The sequence below is a fragment of the Leptodactylus fuscus genome, chromosome 5 (genome assembly GCF_031893055.1).
Source record: "Leptodactylus fuscus isolate aLepFus1 chromosome 5, aLepFus1.hap2, whole genome shotgun sequence".
NCBI classification, from domain to species: domain Eukaryota; kingdom Metazoa; phylum Chordata; class Amphibia; order Anura; family Leptodactylidae; genus Leptodactylus; species Leptodactylus fuscus.
This window is the reverse complement of record NC_134269.1, coordinates 190,898,230-190,916,826: the sequence shown is the minus strand read 5'-3', so window position 1 is coordinate 190,916,826 and position 18,597 is coordinate 190,898,230. Positions and strand designations below refer to the sequence as shown.

At 42.4% G+C, this 18,597-nt stretch overlaps 1 protein-coding gene across 1 annotated transcript; it reads right to left on the bottom strand.

The window, feature by feature from the left end:
• Positions 1-308: 308 nt before the first annotated feature.
• Positions 309-17,051, bottom strand: TMTC1 (transmembrane O-mannosyltransferase targeting cadherins 1). Its single transcript, XM_075274940.1, has 20 exons — positions 16,974-17,051; positions 13,656-14,431; positions 11,830-12,007; positions 11,569-11,642; positions 11,316-11,492; positions 10,618-10,699; positions 9,785-9,888; positions 9,329-9,518; positions 8,247-8,368; positions 7,556-7,723; positions 7,365-7,478; positions 6,907-7,050; positions 6,523-6,631; positions 5,662-5,764; positions 4,204-4,339; positions 3,830-3,974; positions 3,136-3,273; positions 2,390-2,512; positions 2,228-2,305; positions 309-1,889 (listed from the first exon to the last, which is right to left on the bottom strand). The coding sequence occupies exons 2-20, from the start codon at positions 14,237-14,239 to the stop codon at positions 1,704-1,706; spliced, it is 2,955 nt and encodes a 984-aa protein (XP_075131041.1). The 5' UTR covers positions 14,240-14,431; positions 16,974-17,051; the 3' UTR covers positions 309-1,703.
• Positions 17,052-18,597: the final 1,546 nt, after the last annotated feature.

Here is an 18,597-nt window from a genome sequence, read left to right as displayed (position 1 = left end):
GAAGGATTGTTATCTGAAACGCGTCTGTCTGACGCAGGCTTTTCCTGTGCATTGCGTGCTGTTTTATTTACATTGCGATAACAAGAAATAAAGAAGACTTATATTGGACTTTCTTATCTCGTTGCTGGATGATCCTTTGTATTCTATGTTGGTTATAGTAGCTATATGCTTGTATATAGGAGGCAGTATAGCATCTATATTCTTGTACATAGGAGCAGTATTATAGTAGTTATATTCTTGTACATAGGGGGCAGTATTATTATAGTTACATAACACACTGACACACTGTCTACAAAGAATAAACGTCTCACTTTATTTGATATGACATCACACCATGACATATCACATATAATTTTGTTTACAGCCACAATATAGAATATAAATTTTTGTCCTTACACATTCTGCACGGTGATTTTCCATATATATATATATGTATCTGCACTGGCCACTCTCAATAAATAAATGATATATTACAAGCATTATAAATACCAGACCTTACTTATAGAAAGCATGAGATAACCATAACAGCCAATCAGATCCTTCCCAGATTCTGTAAATCTGATTGGCTGTCAGTGGAGTTCTCCGATGTTTAGCATTAAGGTTCTAGAACATTCTTCCTGGTTATGGACAAAACGCTGAAAAATATTTGGACAATTTATAGATTTTATAGATCTTCTCTGATAAATATATAGATATTCTGCTGTAAAAAAATAGGATACTGCGGCATCGTCTTCTCTATAAAACTCTCTATACCGCGCTGCAATATATATATATATATATATATATATATATATATATATATATATATTACATTCAATAATTTATCTCTGTGGTATTATTATGGTTGTAGGCTCGCTCTGTGCTTCGAGAACCAATAGATATTGTGAGTGTATAAAAAGCAAAATTTGTTTCTTCCTTGTCCACAACATATTCCCATCCGGCATGCAGTAGAGTCCATCATGTTTCTGCACAGATACAACACAGTTCAGACTTATCACAGGATAACAACATGCAAAGCTCAGCACGCAGAGACACCCACGCATTTCACATTCCCATATTCCCTTACTGCATGCATATCAATGTCTGCTTCATTTCTGAAATCAGTGACTCCGGCTGCTGCCTTGACTCTCCCCCATACTTTACACTACTCCTCTACTTGTCTAGATTAGCTGTTGTACAGAGTGTGTAACATTGGAGTAGCTTATATATACATACGAGAACAAAGACAATACTATGGGTTGGAATGATAATAGGACCTCTGCTTCTTATTTTATGCTCCGATATACTGGATGTTGTCTTAGTCAGAGAATTTGTGGGAGGGGCTTCCTAACAACTGACAACTGTAATAGGATGATTGAAAGATCGCCCTAATTGTGCCTATGTGAAGAACCTCTAAGCTCAGAGATCCTGAGGTGGACATGGAGATGCTGGGGTAAACCACAGCCAGGATGCATCCAATGGCGTCTTCCAGCGGATGGATCTTGTAGGATCTGTCGGTGCTACTGGGGTCTCCTACACCAAGTCTCCAAACTTGGCATCTGCTCCAGACCTTGACTGTCTTTTGGACCCACTTCTTCTGTACCTCCAGCATCTTGTACATCGCTTCTTTTGTTCCTGACTTCCAAATCTCATATCTTTGGTCCTTCATCTGAAGAATTTTTTTGTTCCTCTGAGAGGTTTATCAGAGTTTTTCTCATACTTTTTTACTTTTTGGGGATTTTTCCCCCTTTTTCCTGGTCAGTTTTTGAAAATCCTGCATCTCTCCCCTTAGCTCCTTGTGACTTGCTTTCTAAACGTTGAAGTTTTGCGAGGTTTTCTTTCAGTAACTTGCTGTCAGGGTCCAGTAAGGCAGCCTTCTGATAATAGGCTCGGGCGGCACTGTAATCCCCCTGGAGAACGAACAGAATGAAACGATCATTGGTAACAAAAAGTGAAGACACCTTTAGGTTGTGACCCCACGCTGCGAATACGCATTTTTTTTGGCAGCAGCAGAAACTAAAAACGTTGTGTATTACATTACCTGCAAAGTGGATGGGATTCTGGATAATCCCATCCATAGTTTGCAGACAAAAATTTGTAGTGGAAATGATGCGACTTGATTAGTAGGGCCCTCACATATATTTTTTCTTGGGGCCCCTGAAATGACAAACCCATCCCTGGTTCTACTAAAGAGAAATAATCAAAAAGCTGGTCTATGATTGGTCAGTAGGCACAGACCCCTGTCTACCTGAATGTGCTTGATGCCTCCCATATTCATCCAGGCCTGGGCTTGTTTGGGACTCAGATCAGCCACACGACTGTAACTCTAAGGAACAAAAATGTAAAAAATTTCACATGGACCCTTATAATTGTACATTACACAGTAGATATTATACAGTACATTGGGTACCTTGAAGGCTTCATCCAGCTGGTTCATCTCCCGCAGTTGGTTCCCTTTGGTAAAGTAAAGCTCTGACATTGTTTTAGGATCTTGAGGTTTCATATGCAGAGCAATGTCGATCATATCCAAAGCCTGAAGGGGAGACAGAGAAGCCATCAAAGAAGTGGACTATGCAACCAATTGGCTTATCTTAACTTATCCTACTCTCCAGGATGAAGTGTAATCTGTAAGGCTAAATTCACACATGGCGCGGTAGGGTGGATTTTGACACCGAGAGTGTGTCTGACAATCGCGGCTTCCCCCTCCGGAGTCGGCTCAAATGAATGGGCCAACTCCGGAGGTTGCTGCCACCAGGCGGACGCCGTGGCTCGACGAGCAGCGGAATCCGCCTGAAGAAAGGGCAGCCCGCTTCTTTTTTCTGTGAGCAGCAACATGCAACATGCCGCTCACGGAAAAAAGTAGCCTGGCGGTCTCCATAGACCACCATTATGAGGGGACGGATTATGACGTGGATTATGCGCCATGATCCGCCCCCCTGTGCCCGTGTGCACGGGCCCTAAGTGTTCAAATTCCTTGCAGTGCCACCACAGGAGAAAAGGAGTATTGCATGTGCCTATTGCAATCAATGGGCTGTTTATGTAATGCATGGACATGGTAAGAGGTACTCATTGTAGCTGCTCTATGATCTGGCCGATAAATCCCCACCCTCAGTTCAGTTTTATTAGGGTGTCTATGGCCAATAGAGGATATGTCACCTTGGCGTGGTCTTCTTGCTTGCTGTAAATTGCGGACAGAAGCCGGAAACATTCAATACAGTCAGGAACTTCATCTGCTATGAGACGAGCAAGACCCTCTGCCTCCTGTGTGAGTCCCATCATGGCCTGGACTTGTGCCTGCAGAAAACAGGAGAGAATTGAGAAAAAATAGGTGACCCTAAAGCAGAGGTCATAGGTATCAAGGCCAAATACCCCTCTGCCATATAAGAAGATACCCATTTAGACGTAGCCATACCAAATGCCTCTCTGCCATATAAAGACACCCAGTCAGAGGAACCCAGGCCAAATGCCCTTCTGCCATATAGGAAAACACCTGGTCAGTGGTAGTCTGGGCCAAATGCCCCTCTACTCTACTTTGCATTGGAGCCTAGCAGCTCAGTTCATAACAAAAATGTGCAAACTCATGGTGCAGTAGCTGCAGGTGGCCGAAACCCTGCCCATCGCATATGGCCAACAATGATTATACAATTATACAGTATTCTTATGCGATCATTGATGGCCACATGTGCCTGCTGTACCATGAGGATGAACACAAACTAGGCTGATATGGAATAGGGAGGCTACTCCTGTAATGACAACCATATAGCTTTCCACAATCAAATATGACTGTAAGTAACCCATTAACAGTTTTATTAAAAAAAAACAACAATAACTCAAGGAGCCCTCTGCTCACCAGTGACAGGCGTATCTGGACGCTATGTGGGTGTAGTGCTGTTGCCTCCTTGTACAGGCGCAAGGCTTCGTCATATTGTCCTGTATTATAATATAGCGCTCCAAGAGGTGTCATCACGTCAATATCGTGGGATAACTGCAAAGCCCTGGTAGTGAGACACATGTGAAGAAGGTCGTGAGATGCAATGTCAGCTCTACAGGACTAACACTAGGCGTTAAATGATAATATTCCAGATTCCTCCAGGGGGGTCTGGGGAGCTTACTGTGTTATTGAGTTCAACGTATAACCCTTATTATATTATAACCATTAAGCTCCCCCTAGTGGTGACTGAACCCCTTGTTTCCATATACATCAGCCCCTTGTTGTCTTCTTACTTCTTGTACCACTTCTCCGCCTCTGAATTTTGATTGATGGCACGATATAAGCGACCAAGGTTGAGCATAGCTACGTGATGACTAGGGCGCAGCCGCAGAGCAAGAAGGTAATGGGAGACAGCCTTCTGTGGAGATCCTGGAATACAAGGGATTCAATAACGTAAACTTAGTGTAACATCTCTGCCTGTTCGGGTCACTGCACCACCCTCTGCTCGCATGCTGCGGCGCAGGAGGCGTGTGCAGTTTGAGAATCTGCTTAAAGTTTTTAGTTGCACTGTGTGAACACGGCTCTAGTCCTTAATTGGATTTGCACCACACCCGTCTTCTGCCAAGGTTGCCTCTGTCCATTAAGTGGTTAATCTGGCCTTGCCCTGTGACTGACAGCTGCCTTTCTGTGAACTCCATGGGCGGGTTCTTCCTCCCTATTTAGCCTTGGTTCCCATTCACACCAGGGCTTGTTATTGCCGTGCGCATACCTGCTCTTACTGTCCCTGTTTGCTTATACTATTATACTTGACCTTTGGCTTTTCTCATTGACTATTCTCTTGACTCCGATTTGGCACTGCATCGCTCTCCTGTTACCGAACCCTGGCTAGCTGACCTCCCTTTGTTGTTGTTCATCTTGTCTGCGTTTTGTGTTTCACATATTCAGGGAGGGATTGTCCTCGTGGTTGTCGCCTATTACCTAGGATAGGGCCTGGCAATAGGAAGGGAAAGCGGGGGGCTTCAGCTTAGGGCTCACTGTCTCTTGTGCCCCTCCCAGGGTTTAACAGTTCTGGGAATTGCTGTCTTAGCAATTCCCTTACACTTAGTGAGTCGGAATAGTTTTGCAATTATATTTTGTCTTTGACTCCAGTCACTTATTTTCCCCGAAAATAAGACAGTGTCTTATATTAATTTTTGCCACTTTAGACACGCTAGTTCTTATTTTCAGGGGGGGTCTTATATTTCTAAGCTTTAAAATATTGCCCTAGAAACAAGGAAAAAGCACTAGCCAAAACAACCAAATATCAAAAATTTATATAAAAAATATATTTATTTAAATATCAAATACACGATTTGTGCTCATGAGTTATTGTCTGATTCCTAGTGTCTCTGTTGTCCTTGGCTTTTCTATCTGCCCGGCTGCGTTATTATTGTTCTTATTGATTTTTATTTATTTGATATTTAAGTAAATTTATATGTTTTTTTATATAAATTTTTGTTACCTGGTTGTTTTGGCTAGTGCTTTTTCCTTGTTTTCATTATTTATACACGGCCAATTTCTGTATGAGATGTTTTTGTGAATAGCATAAGATATTGCACTAGGTCTTATATTCAGGGGATGTCTTACTTTCAGTGGAACAAGGTAGATATGCAATTACCTTGACATAATCTTGATTTAACATGCGCTTTATACTCCATTACATTCAGAGCTGCATTCAAAATACTTACTCAATTAATACAACTCTCACTTACCCACATCCACCAGGAACACCCCATAATTATTCTGCAGATCAGAGCTTTCAGGACAATTCTTGATCCCGGCCAGGTAAACCTCCTCCGCTTCTTCATTTCGCTTCTAAGTAAAGAAAAAAAATGAATTTGAATATTTATCATGTTGATGCTTGATGACGAGATTTTGAATCTCCCACCTTCTCAGGCACAACACAATATATCAGGTTTTACCTGCAGTGTTCCTTTAAAAGGGACAAACCAGTGAGCAGAAAGTGGGCAGCACAAATAACTTTACACTTACTCGGGGGCGGAGTTTGTTTGTGATGAACCTCCTAGGAGGTCTTATGCCTCAGAAATCACAAAATCCTGCAATATGATTGGTTTCTATGGACTTCCCCCAAAAAAGGATAAATGGGGTGGGCAAATAACGGAGTGTGGATATTGCTATTGGTGAGTTCTGACTAAAAACTGGAATCCAGAAGGAATCCACTCCTTCAGTATGAGGTACGGCTTCTTTCTTTTTTTTAAGTTTTGTTTTGCCTTTGTCTGTATTAGCAAAGCGAGATAACTGGTTAAACCTTTCTACAACAGTTTCATAAATGGGTATCTTAGGATACAGGCTCATCTGTAGTAAATACATGGTAAGACATTCTCCTCTGCTCCCAAGGGGTGGGGAAATTTCAAGCAAGAAATGCTACACCCTGTAAGACATGGAGTAAAGATTAAGGAGCCTGGTATAAGAAGATCTGCAATCCTTGACACACAACTACTCTCTAGAGGTAATGTTTCCTGATGAGTGTCCGCTTGCTCTAGAATAGGGTAGGGGGTACAATGATACAATAACACTGATAAGTAGGGGGAGGAGAAGAAGATACACATCACCTGATCAGCCAGCAATGACCCCAGACTGGAATATGCATCGGCAAAGTATGGACCATGAAGAAGAGACTCCTTCAGGACGACCTCAGCTTCTTCATTCCTGCCTTGAGTCCTGTAGAACAAACACATAGTCTGCATTACTGAGAGATTCTGATGACAATATATATTCTTACTGGTCCAAGGTACAGATGAGTGAACCTCCTTAAAGCAAGTTTTTTTTTTTTTTTGTTTTTTTTTTTAATTCTGCTTGGACCTGAATTTTCAAAAAGTATAGGGCTGGGTCCAAACCTGTAATTTTTGGGGTTTGCCACACCCAAATCACTGTTATATTCGGGAGTCTCTTCAGAGAATACAGAAGGATATGAATGTAGATGATCACATCCTTACCTCAGTAAATTGCCCAGGTTAAACAGCGCTCGGCTGTGCTGAGGGCTGATTTCTAGCGCCTTCCGGTAAAACTCCTCTGCCAATGTTATGTTGGTGGTCAAGGTGCCAAGGTTGTTCAGAGCGCTGGAGTGCTGTGGATACAAACTATGGAGGAGAGAAGCAAATAATGCAAAATAATATGTCTTAGTCACCAGTCACTACCAGAGCTGCATTCACAATCCTGCTAGCTTCCTGTTAGCTCTCAGAATGGTAACACTGTTCAATACCTATTTCATCCTTCACAGCATTAAAGTGCAGAGCAGCACCTAAACTTTAAGGGGTGTACCATCAGTGCTGACACATTACACACCTTTTGAATACAGCTTTGGATGTGATTGACACACGTGGGGATAAAAGAAAATATTTGATAAAATTAGATTGCGAGTTCCCTTGACTAATCGCCACTGCATTGTTTGTACCTTAGGACGGTTTTATAGTGTTTTATCGCCTCTTCCTTACGATTTTGGTCCTTCAGGAAATTAGCGTAGTTGTAATGTACCTTGGCGTTGTGTGGCAGTGTCTGAACTCCAGATCTGTGGAGGACACAAGTGACTGATGAGCGACGACTGCAATAATATGGAGAGCTTTAGCTTACTGCGTGATTCTATACCTGAACAACGACTCCCGGGAGCGCCAGCACTCAGTCTGCAACACCGACTTCCAGGAGAAGAAAACGAGGAGGAGGAGGAAGCAGAACGTAATGGCGGACGATCCTCTAGGACCAACCCGAGAGGAAAGTCTCCTCAGTCCATGGACACACAGGATGCAGAAACCCATGCTGGAGACAGGGTAGAAACATAAGTCAAAAAAAAAAAAATACCCACACCCCACAAAGGACAGAAAAGTATTGGTGCCTTTTCTGGCCAAGACCCACCGCCTCCATATTGGTGTCTGTACACCTTTTCACAAGATTTTCTCATCAAAGTTTTCAAGTAAATACCTTAACTCTTTGAATACTTCAATAGGTGGCACTCCACTGATTCTGGTGCAGTTGGATCTTTTTTCTCTAGCCCTCACCATACCTGATCTGTTGATGCGCTAAGTTTTAGCAAACACAAGCTCTCTTATGTCAGGTGGGTGGTCTCTGACTACCTGCTCCAGATCAGGACCACCTACCAGTAGAGAGTCTAATTAGTACATTGGGTGCTGAAATTAACTGTAGTCATTGCTCAGGATTGGTGGGGGCTACAGAAAAAATTCAAACTCCGCTGGACTTAATGGATTAACACCTGTTAAAAGGTGGAAACAATTTTAATAGGTGGAGTTGGAGAAAGGTCTCCCTAAACTAAGGTTAGTCATACCTGGGCATGTAGAGGACGCGTTCAGCCACCACAAAACCAACCCTAAAGAAGAGATTGCTGGCAGGTATGAAGGGGAAGATCAAAAAGAGAAGACCGACCACGACTGCCCGATGGCCCACCCTCTGCGGAAAACACACAACATGGATTTCAGACACAAGACACAGCGATTACATATGATATGCAGTGGAGGAAAAAAATACTAAAGATATTTTTAATATACACAAGATAACCTGAGTAAACCCTATGGTGGAACCCCAAAGAGGCAGGACTTTGTGCATTTGCCTAAGAAGGGGTCATGTATGGAAATTTGAGGGTATTTTGGTCAAAATGGAGCAGGGGGATTAAAATGTCCCATGATTGGGGACAGGGATACTACAAAGGTGATGTAATTTATGGTTCAGGACGGCTCAGTGTGACAATCTCAGTGGCAGCTATGAGAATGCTAGAAATACTAGCTGGAAAGTATAAGAATTTCTTCCTGAACAGCAAGGATGGAGGAGGAGGGGGAGTGTGAAGACTTTTACAGCAATGATTTCATGCCAAACGTAACAATATCATTATGACAAGGTGACCGAGGTCTCAACTATTAACACAAGCACCAGTGGTGGTGTCAACGCCAATCAGATAAATTCTATGGAGGGTGTGGGGAAAAATGGATGCAGTTATTTAACAGCATGAAATCTGCTTCCTGCTGGGACGATAGAGGAGGAAACTGAGAGAGAAAGACTCGTTTCTTGGGGTCCCGCTGGGTTGTTCATTGGCAACAGTCCCAGTGGTTAGGGCGTGGTGTCCCCCGAACCTAAAAAAGTCTTAAAGAGGCAGTAAAAAAAAATCTGTGTCTTGCAGTGAAAATGAAATTACTTACACTTCTTTTCTACCACTAGGAGGCAACTGATAATGAGCTGTGTATGAGACTGAACAGCATGAACTGTGGTGGGGGGTGGTACTGCAATGGTTGCAATTTCATAATAACATACATAGACCAAATACTGCCTCCTGCATGTCATAGTGGTAATGTGATTAGTCTTCCTAGCTTTTTGATGCCCAGTCCATGGGTGCTGACATTACAAATACTGAATTACCTTGTTCCCAGTGATAGCGTGCAGGCCAAGGCAGAGGAGTATGACAACCAACAGGAGAGTAGATACATTGCGGATGTCCCAGATGGAATGGACAAGGGGGATGCTGCCCACCTGCCAGTCATAGCACAGAGTGATAGGGCCGAGCAGAAGCCAGGCATTGAATGCAAGGAGGTAAGAGAAGGTCAGGAATCTGCAACATAGATAAAATATGAGATGATAGATAGGTAGATAGATAGATAGATAGATAGATATGATGGATATTAGCAGGTATATATTATCATCAGTACAATGTTTATATCTGTAGAACGTTCTGCACACTATTATACTCTGCTTTTTATTCACACACTGACATTACTGGATTACACTCCCTAGTCTTCCATTACCAGAACCTGCAGGGACAAGACGGCTCTCACCACACAGCACAATGGTAAGTGATGCTGGACGCCGGCCACATACCTGCTGAGGATGTAAGGAGAGAAGGAGGCTGGGTTGTCCTGTTCTGAGAACAATGGCATCGAACCTCCCATGATATAGACACGGAAACCTAATACCACAACCACCTGAGAGACACAAACATGTGATCAGGAGCCAAGAAAATATCACAGTACATGAATACTACACCTAACCATAGAGGGGGAGCAACTGTAAGGTGCAGGACTGCGAACAATAAGGAGCAACTCACAACAAAAACTATCTGCATATCTAAGGAGCAGTATTATAGTAGTTATATTCTTGTATATAGGGGCAGTATTATAGTAGTTATATTCTTGTACGTATGGGGCAGTATTATAGTAGTTATATTCTTGTACATAGGAGCAGTATTATAGTAGTTATATTCTTGTACATAGGAGCAGTATTATAGTAGTTATATTCTTGTATATAGGGGCAGTATTATAGTAGTTATATTCTTGTACGTATGGGGCAGTATTATAGTAGTTATATTCTTGTACATAGGAGCAGTATTATAGTAGTTATATTCTTGTACATAGGAGCAGTATTATAGTAGTTATATTCTTGTACATAGGAGCAGTATTTTAGTAGTTATATTCTTGTACATAGGGGGCAGTATTATAGTAGTTATATTCTTGTACATAGGAGCAGTATTTTAGTAGTTATATTCTTGTACATAGGGGGCAGTATTATAGTAGTTATATTCTTGTACACAGGGGAAGTATTATAGTAGATAAGTTTTCATATATATGAGGTTGCTGTCTGGTGCTTGGCGACAGCTTTCTGTATTATATGACGTGGTGGCTGAACAGAAACCATATATTGCACATTTCACTTACATGGCAGGAAATCAGCAGAGCTCTTTTCAGGAAGGGTGCAGTCACCTCCCACATATTCCTGGAATCTTTGTATGATGAGACCCTAAAGATCAGAAATAAGGAGAGGTGACTATGGAAAGTGCGGTCAGTGCATTGTGATGATATAGGTAGTGTGGTACACTATATCCTTCTGACTACTGTTCCAGTAGACAGAATTCCTTGAGTCATTATCTCATATTTGTCAATTATTTCTTTATCTGGGAAAGCTGGGTGACGACAAATTTGGCCATCATTATGTAACCAGTTATCTAGACAGCAAAGAATGGAGTGACAGATGTATCATTGTTAGAGATGAGCGAGTACTGTTCGGATCAGCCGATCCAAACAGCACGCTCGCATAGAAATGAATGGACGTAGCTGGCACGCGGGGGGTTAAGCGGCCGGCCGACGTCAAAGCAGAAGTACCAGGTGCATCCATTCATTTCTATGGAGCGTGCTGTTCGGATCGGCTGATCCGAACAGTACTCGCTCATCTCTAATCATTGTATAAGCAGGCAGAACTGACTCTCAGGTCTGTAATAACGCTGAATGACAAGCTATATGTAATGCAAAGTTTAACCATACAGGTTCTGAATATCAAAGAAACAACTATAGAACTTTCATATGTAGAGACAACACCCCAGCCAATATACTCAATATGAAAAACTCGTCTGACAAACCTTATAAACCTCCTCAGACATAAGATTTGGAGATCGTACACCACACAGACCCCAAACACCGTGATACCCGTTTCCTTCACCAGCATGGCGCAGGTCCCTAGTAATAAACTGAGCATCAGGAGGAGGGGAGAAGAAGTACCGGGGAAACAATCCGGGGCATGGTCCTCCTCTACACTCCTAGAGAAAACAGAAACCATTATAGGAGTTATATTCTTATACACAGGTGACAGTCCTATAGGTAGCCATACTGTACCTTATATAACAGAGGAATGCCAATAGGAAAAGTAAACAAGATATTATGTCTGCTCTCCCAACAATACCTGCCACCTGCACGGAATAAAAAAAAAAATATTATATTGTTATTATTTTTAGGTTATTATTACAATTTATTATTGTGAAGTATTAGAAAGCTAAGTGTCAACCGTCATGGGACCTATAGTTGTGACTATATTGATTGCTACGCAATTTATCCACGAACAGAAATGAACAAACATACAGATCTGTCTGTACTCACGGCCTCTGTGTGAACGGGGTGTACAGCGAAGAGTAGGGCACAGGCCACCGATTGCTTCCTGTCCTCAAACACGGCGGTGCTGCAGATGTACCCTAGCAGTGCAGTCACTATACTGTGTAATGCCACATTGACGGCGTGGAAGTAAAATGGCTCTAGGCCGCTCCAGTATGCGTTTAATCTGGGGGAAATATACAAAGAAAACGTATACGTTACAGAAGAATGAATGTGAAGTGCAGCTCACCGCTCGTCAATGCGTTCAGTATTCCATTCGGGGGGTCCCCATGTGGACTCCTCGAATGGAATACCGAACGCAGATGTGAACCAGTCCTATCCTCTCCTGTAACTAACCATAGTTACAATGTATCAGTTCAGGTAAAATGTATCAGTTTGTAATAAAGACCTGTAAACGTTCAGTGACAATAAGCAGATATCTTGATAATGGTGAGGCATTCTATGTTCGCTGAAGAATTTTTTTTTTTTAGTTTTTTTGTGTTATGTCAGGTGACAACATCTCATATGAGGAAGCGGTTGTCAGTTTCCTCAAACTCCTATTGGCAGGGATCTTATTACAAACTACGCAGAGTATAAAACATGACACCACGATAGCCGGAGGCCATCACTACTCTGCCAAGCTGAAAGTCAGGAACCACCCAGCTTTTCTGTGCCTGACCACATATTCCTGACCCATCTTATGGCTAGGTCATCAATATACAAGTCCCAATAAACCCCTTTAACATGGAACAACTAAGCTTAGTCTCCACATTGTCCAAGAGCTTTGAGAAAGCTGTATTACTGGTGCTGATACAGAAGTGTCAGGGGTTAACCAGGCAGATATTTCAGAAATGTCATCATGGAGGACGCTGCTGCTGCTGGCGTTTCTGAGCTGTAGGCTCGGCCACTTCTACAAACAAACCCCACATCTGTCGATAACCAGGCCCTGCCGCCCCTTTAAGTGGTTACAGATGTTTCATTCTCTCCTATAAACAATCTCTTCCCCCTTTCTACTCAGAGGAGCCCCTTGTCCTGGCCTGGGCTCCCATCCTCCGCCTGCTGAATTGTTCCACCTCCGCCAACTCTTTCACAGGCCATGTCTATAAATATTTTGGGCTACGATAAGAGATTTAAAGAGCAAGAAAGTTCCCAAACAACAATAACAAGCAGAGGTCTAAACAAAAAGATTGGCTCCAGGCATCAAAAACATCTTATAGTAAAACTCGCCTTTTTGTCCAAAGCAACCAATCAGAGCACAGCTTTCATTTTTACATAGCAGTTTATGAAATGAAAGCTAAGATGTGATTGGTTGCTATGGGCAACAAGCACATAAATCTGGCTCAAAGTCTAATAAACCCGTACAGGTCTTATATATACAGTGTCAAAGCCTGAGGCTACAATGCTGAGAGATTTTAAGGGCAACATGTCCCCTTTGTGTTAAGTACACTGTTGTCATGTCCACATTTACTCCGGTACATTAAGGTGATTTGGATCTTCACACAGTCTCAGTCACAGTCTGGCAGAAGGAGACATATTGTTATTAGAATCTCTCGGTAGTGCAACCTTAGGCTTTGGGCCTATAAGCAGTTTTCACATTTAGGGGATGTTCACACAGCCTCAGATTCCTCGACATTCTGCGGCAAGGTCACATAGGTCACTTATTTTTTCAGCGTCCTGCTTTGATCTCTGCAGAATCAGAGTTGAATTCAGAGCTGATTTTGAAGCAGAATCCACCTCAAAACCAGCACCAAATTCCTATGTGTGAACATACCCTTATAATGTTACCATAGTATACCATATACCCACCCTGATGCCCACCCCATGCCCAGAATTACCTGAAGCTCAGGACACACAGAGGTCGGTAGGACTTATGGCTCGTGTTGTCATGCATGGCCTTGCCCCAAAAGTCATTCGTAAAGATGGTGCTCAGGTTAGTCTCTCCCCTGCTGTCAGGATTATTGAGTATTGCCCATATATCATCATGGACAAACTCACCCTTTAAAGACCTGGCAAAGCACAGACCCGCAACAACAGCTGGCACAGCAAAAACCCAGATGCCAGGATTGTCCACCATGGGAGAGTCTCTTGTCCTCCTGGACATCCCCTTAAAATTGCCATTTTCAGCTTGACCCATACATTGGGTCTTGGATAATCCATTGGTGGTGGTTTTGGGTGTCATTCCACCAGATGAATAATCTCCATGGGTGATGGTGCTAAAGTTGTGCCCATTTCCATTGCCTAGGTCCCTGGGCAATGTACGGGAGTTCTTATGACATCTGTGGTGGGTGCCATTGCTGGACACTTGTCTTTGGGTGCTGGATCTTCCACCATTGGCCATGATGACTGGTATCTTCTTGCCAATGTCTTGCCCTTGATCATAGGAGACATTTTCAAGAACTGCTTGGCCAACAACTCTCATACTCTCCAATACAGATGACTTTTTACTTCTTCCGGGGAAAATGTTGGTTGTCCATCTTATCTTCTCCTCATCTGAGGGTCTACTGCTCCTTTTTGAAGTATAAACCCAACCATCTCATTCTCGTAACCACTGGATGTGTCAGTTGCCCATCAACTTGGGCATTACCAGTTACCGGCATTACAGAATCTATGCCTGAAAAATATCATAATATTTTTTTTATTATAGAGTCTCTTAAAAGGGAGGTCCACAATAAGTTATCTTCTGAAATGTGACAGACAACACTGGTTTCCAGATCTAAAGCTGTTAAAAAATGTATGAACCCTTTGAGGTCTAGCTGGAAATTCCCATCATTCAAGATCAGTCCTCTGGAAAAGTTGTGAACTGTATGGCATGAAAGGGAAGTCTCTATATAAACAGAACATTCTACCCCTGAGTAGACATTTCCCGATAGTCTGATTTTATTGTAACTGTCTCTTTAAATGAGCTGTTAAAGATCCATAACATATTTTTTTAAACTATGTCTCGCAATTTGTATCAAATTTACCAGTTTTAGCTGTCTCTTCTGTAATCTGTACATACAATGTACCAGTTTTAGCTGTCTATTCTGCAATCTGCATATACAATGTACCAGTTTTAGCTGTCTCTTCTGCAATCTGTATATACAATGTACCAGTTTTAGCTGTCTTTTCTGTAATCTGTATATACAATGTACCCATCCTAGATGTCTCTTCTGTAAACTGTATATGCAATCTACCAGTCTTAGATGTCTCTTCTGTAAACTGTATATATATGCATCATTTCTAGCTGTCTCTTCAGAACCACACTATATATACAGTACAATGTACAAGTATTAGCTGTCTTTTGTAGTCTATGTAGTGCAGATCTCTGGGCACCAACTCTGACAGCTCAGCAGTCTTTCTCTCTCTGTTCTCTCCTCTGACATCTCTCTCTCTCTATTGTATAACTCTCTTCCGCCCACCAATGTGTTATCGGAATCTCTCTGTACACTGCTGCACCAGGCTGTCTCTGTATATAGATTGTGCAGTCTATGTGCTATTTTTGCAGTTTATATACAGCTTTGGTGCAGTCTCTTGTACAGTATATGAGCAGTCTATAGATATCAGTGTCACTACATATTGGTACAGTCTCTCTACATATCAGAATTTATCCCTCTATACATTTAGTACAGTATATCTATTTACACAAAGTCTCTGGATCTGGGTGTATGTATATAGGTGAAGTTTCAGTTTATGGGTTCCGTCTCTACATATCAGTATCTATATACTCTAATAGCAGTCTCTATATTTATATGTGCAGTTTCTAAGTATGAATACAGGCTCTATAGATCAGTGTAATTATAAATATATATATATATATATATATATATATATATATATATATATATATGTTATATATATGTGTAGGAGTATTCACTACTGTCTCTGTATATCAGTATCTATATAGTTGCAGTCTCTATATTACACGGTAGGTAGAGTCTCTGTATATCAGTCTCTGTATATTACTGCAGTCTCTGTAAATATGTGCAGTCTCCCTATAGGTACAATGTTTATACATCAGTATATCTATAGAGGCGTGGTGTCTTTGTATCAATAGAGCAGTCTTTATATGTCAGTGATTCAGTCTCTCTGTACTTGCAGATGTCTCTTCTATTAGTATCTCTACAGGTGCAGTCTCTTTATATATTCCATATACTGCAGCTGTGGTCTCTCTCTATTAGTAGCCATATACTGCAGCTGCTGGTTTTCTATAGGTCCAGTGTTTGTATATAGGTGCAGTTTGTATATATTTGTACTCCCTACTGTCTCTGTATATCAGTATCCCTATAGGTGCAGTCTCTATATTATATTATAGGTGCAGTCCCTATGTATCAGTCTCTACAAATAGATGTAGTCTCTCTATAGGTACAGTCTCTAAACATGAGTATATCAACATAGGCACAATTTCTGTATACCAGTAGTGCAGTCTCTGTATATTATCTCTATAGGTGCAGTTCTTCTATATATATTAGTTTCTATATCCTGCAGTTATGGTCTCTTTATTGGTGCAGTGTCTGTATAACAGTGATGATGTCTCTATAGGTGCAGTATCTGTATATAGGCACAGTCTCTCTGACAGTCCCCTCTCTGCTGTCTCTCTATAGGTGCAGTCCCCGTATATAGGTGCAGGATCTTTATTTCAGTGATGCTGTCTCTCTATAAGTGCAATAGGTGCAATCCCTGTATATAGGTACTGCCTCTGTATATACGTGAACTCTCCATATACAGGTGCAGGGTCTATATATCAGTGATGCTGTGTCTGTATACATATGCAGTCTCTCTCTATATATATTAGTATCCATATACTGCAGTTGTGGTATCTTTATAGTTGCAGTGTCTGTGTATTAGTGATGCTCTCTATAGGTGCAGTCTCTGTGTATAGGTGCAGCAGCTGTATGCATACAGGCACAGTCTCTGTCTTCGCTGTCTCTCTATAGGTGCAATCCCTGGATATAGATGCAGGCTCTCTATAGATGCAGGCTCTCTATATCAGTGATGCTTTCCTTCTATAAGTGCTTCTATAAGTGCAGTCTCTGTATACAGACGTCTATATACACGCAGGTTCGTTTTATACGTGCAGTCTCTGTATATAGCTGCATATATGTGCATATATGTGCAGTCTCTGTATATAGCTGCAGTCTGTATCTGACATCCCTCTCCGCTGTCTCTGCGGGTACCTGCTGTTTAGGAGCTGTCAGCGAGCTGTCTCTGTGCAGGCTGCCGTCTCAGTCGCCCTCTCCCCGGCTCTCCTCCTCTCTCCTCCCCGCACAGCTGCTTACACATCAGCCGCCTCCTCCCCGCGCATCCTCAGTGCAGCCCACAGACGGACCCTGTATACAGGGGCCTGGACTCAAAGGACTACAACTCCCAGCATGTACACCTCACCTACTACAGGAAACTAAAACTCCCAGCATGTACACCTCACCTACTACCAGAAACTACAACTCCCAGCATGTACACCTCACCTACTACTAGAAACTACAACTCCCAGCATGTACACCTCACCTACTGCCAGAAACTACAACTCCCAGCATGTACACCTCACCTACTACCAGAAACTACAACTCCCAGCATGTACACCTCACCTACTACTAGAAACTACAACTCCCAGCATGTACACCTCACCTACTGCCAGAAACTACAACTCCCAGCATGTACACCTCACCTACTACCAGAAACTACAACACCCAGCATGTACACCTCACCAACTACGAGAAACTACAACTCCCAGTATGTACACCTCACCTACTACCAGAAACTACAACTCCCAGCATGTACACCTCACCTACTACCAGAAACTACAACTCCCAGCATGTACACCTCACCTACTACCAGAAACTACAACTCCCAGCATGTACACCTCACCTACTACCAGAAACTACAACTCCCAGCATGTACACCTCACCAACTACCAGAAACTACAACTCCCAGCATGTACACCTCACCTACTACCAGAAATTACAACTCCCAGCATGTACACCTCACCTACTACCAGAAACTACAACACCCAGCATGTACACCTCACCCACTACCAGAAACTACAACTCCCAGCATGTACACCTCACCTACTACCAGAAACTACAACTCCCAGCATGTACACCTCACCTACTACCAGAAACTACAACTCCCAGCATGTACACCTCACCAACTACCAGAAACTACAACTCCCAGCATGTACACCTCACCTACTACCAGAAACTACAACTCCCAGCATGTACACCTCACCAACTACCAGAAACTACAACTCCCAGCATGTACACCTCACCTACTACCAGAAACTACAATCCCCAGCATGTACACCTCACCTACTACAGGAAACTAAAACTCCCAGCATGTACACCTCACCTACTGCTAGAAACTACAACTCCCAGCATGTACACCTCACCTACTACCAGAAACTACAACTCCCAGCATGTACACCTCACCTACTGCCAGAAACTACAACTCCGTGCATGTACATCTCACCTACTACCAGAAACTACAACTCCCAGCATGTACACCTTACCTACTACCAGAAACTACATCTCCCAGCATGTACACCTTACCTTCTACCAGAAACTACAACTCCCAGCATGTACACCTCCCCTACTAACAGAAACTACAACTCCCAGCATGTACACCTCACCTACTACCAGAAACTACAACTCCCAGCATGTACACCTCACCTACTACCAGAAACTACAACTCCCAGCATGTACACCTCACCTACTGCCAGAAACTACAACTCCCAGCATGTACACCTCACCTACTACCAGAAACTACAACTCCCAGCATGTACACCTCACCAACTACCAGAAACTA

What these genes read in the sequence shown, in the direction of transcription:
- TMTC1 (XM_075274940.1), bottom strand. Translation starts at nt 14,239, where the DNA reads ATGAGAGTTGTTGGCCAAGCAGTTCTTGAAAATGTCTCCTATGATCAA. An exon ending in ACCCCGTTCACACAGAGGCC is followed by an intron (nt 11,643 to 11,829) that starts GTGAGTACAGAC and finishes TATTCCGTGCAG; the next exon opens with GTGGCAGGTATTGTTGGGAG. An exon ending in TGTCTGAGGAGGTTTATAAG is followed by an intron (nt 10,700 to 11,315) that starts GTTTGTCAGACG and finishes TCTGATCTTTAG; the next exon opens with GGTCTCATCATACAAAGATT.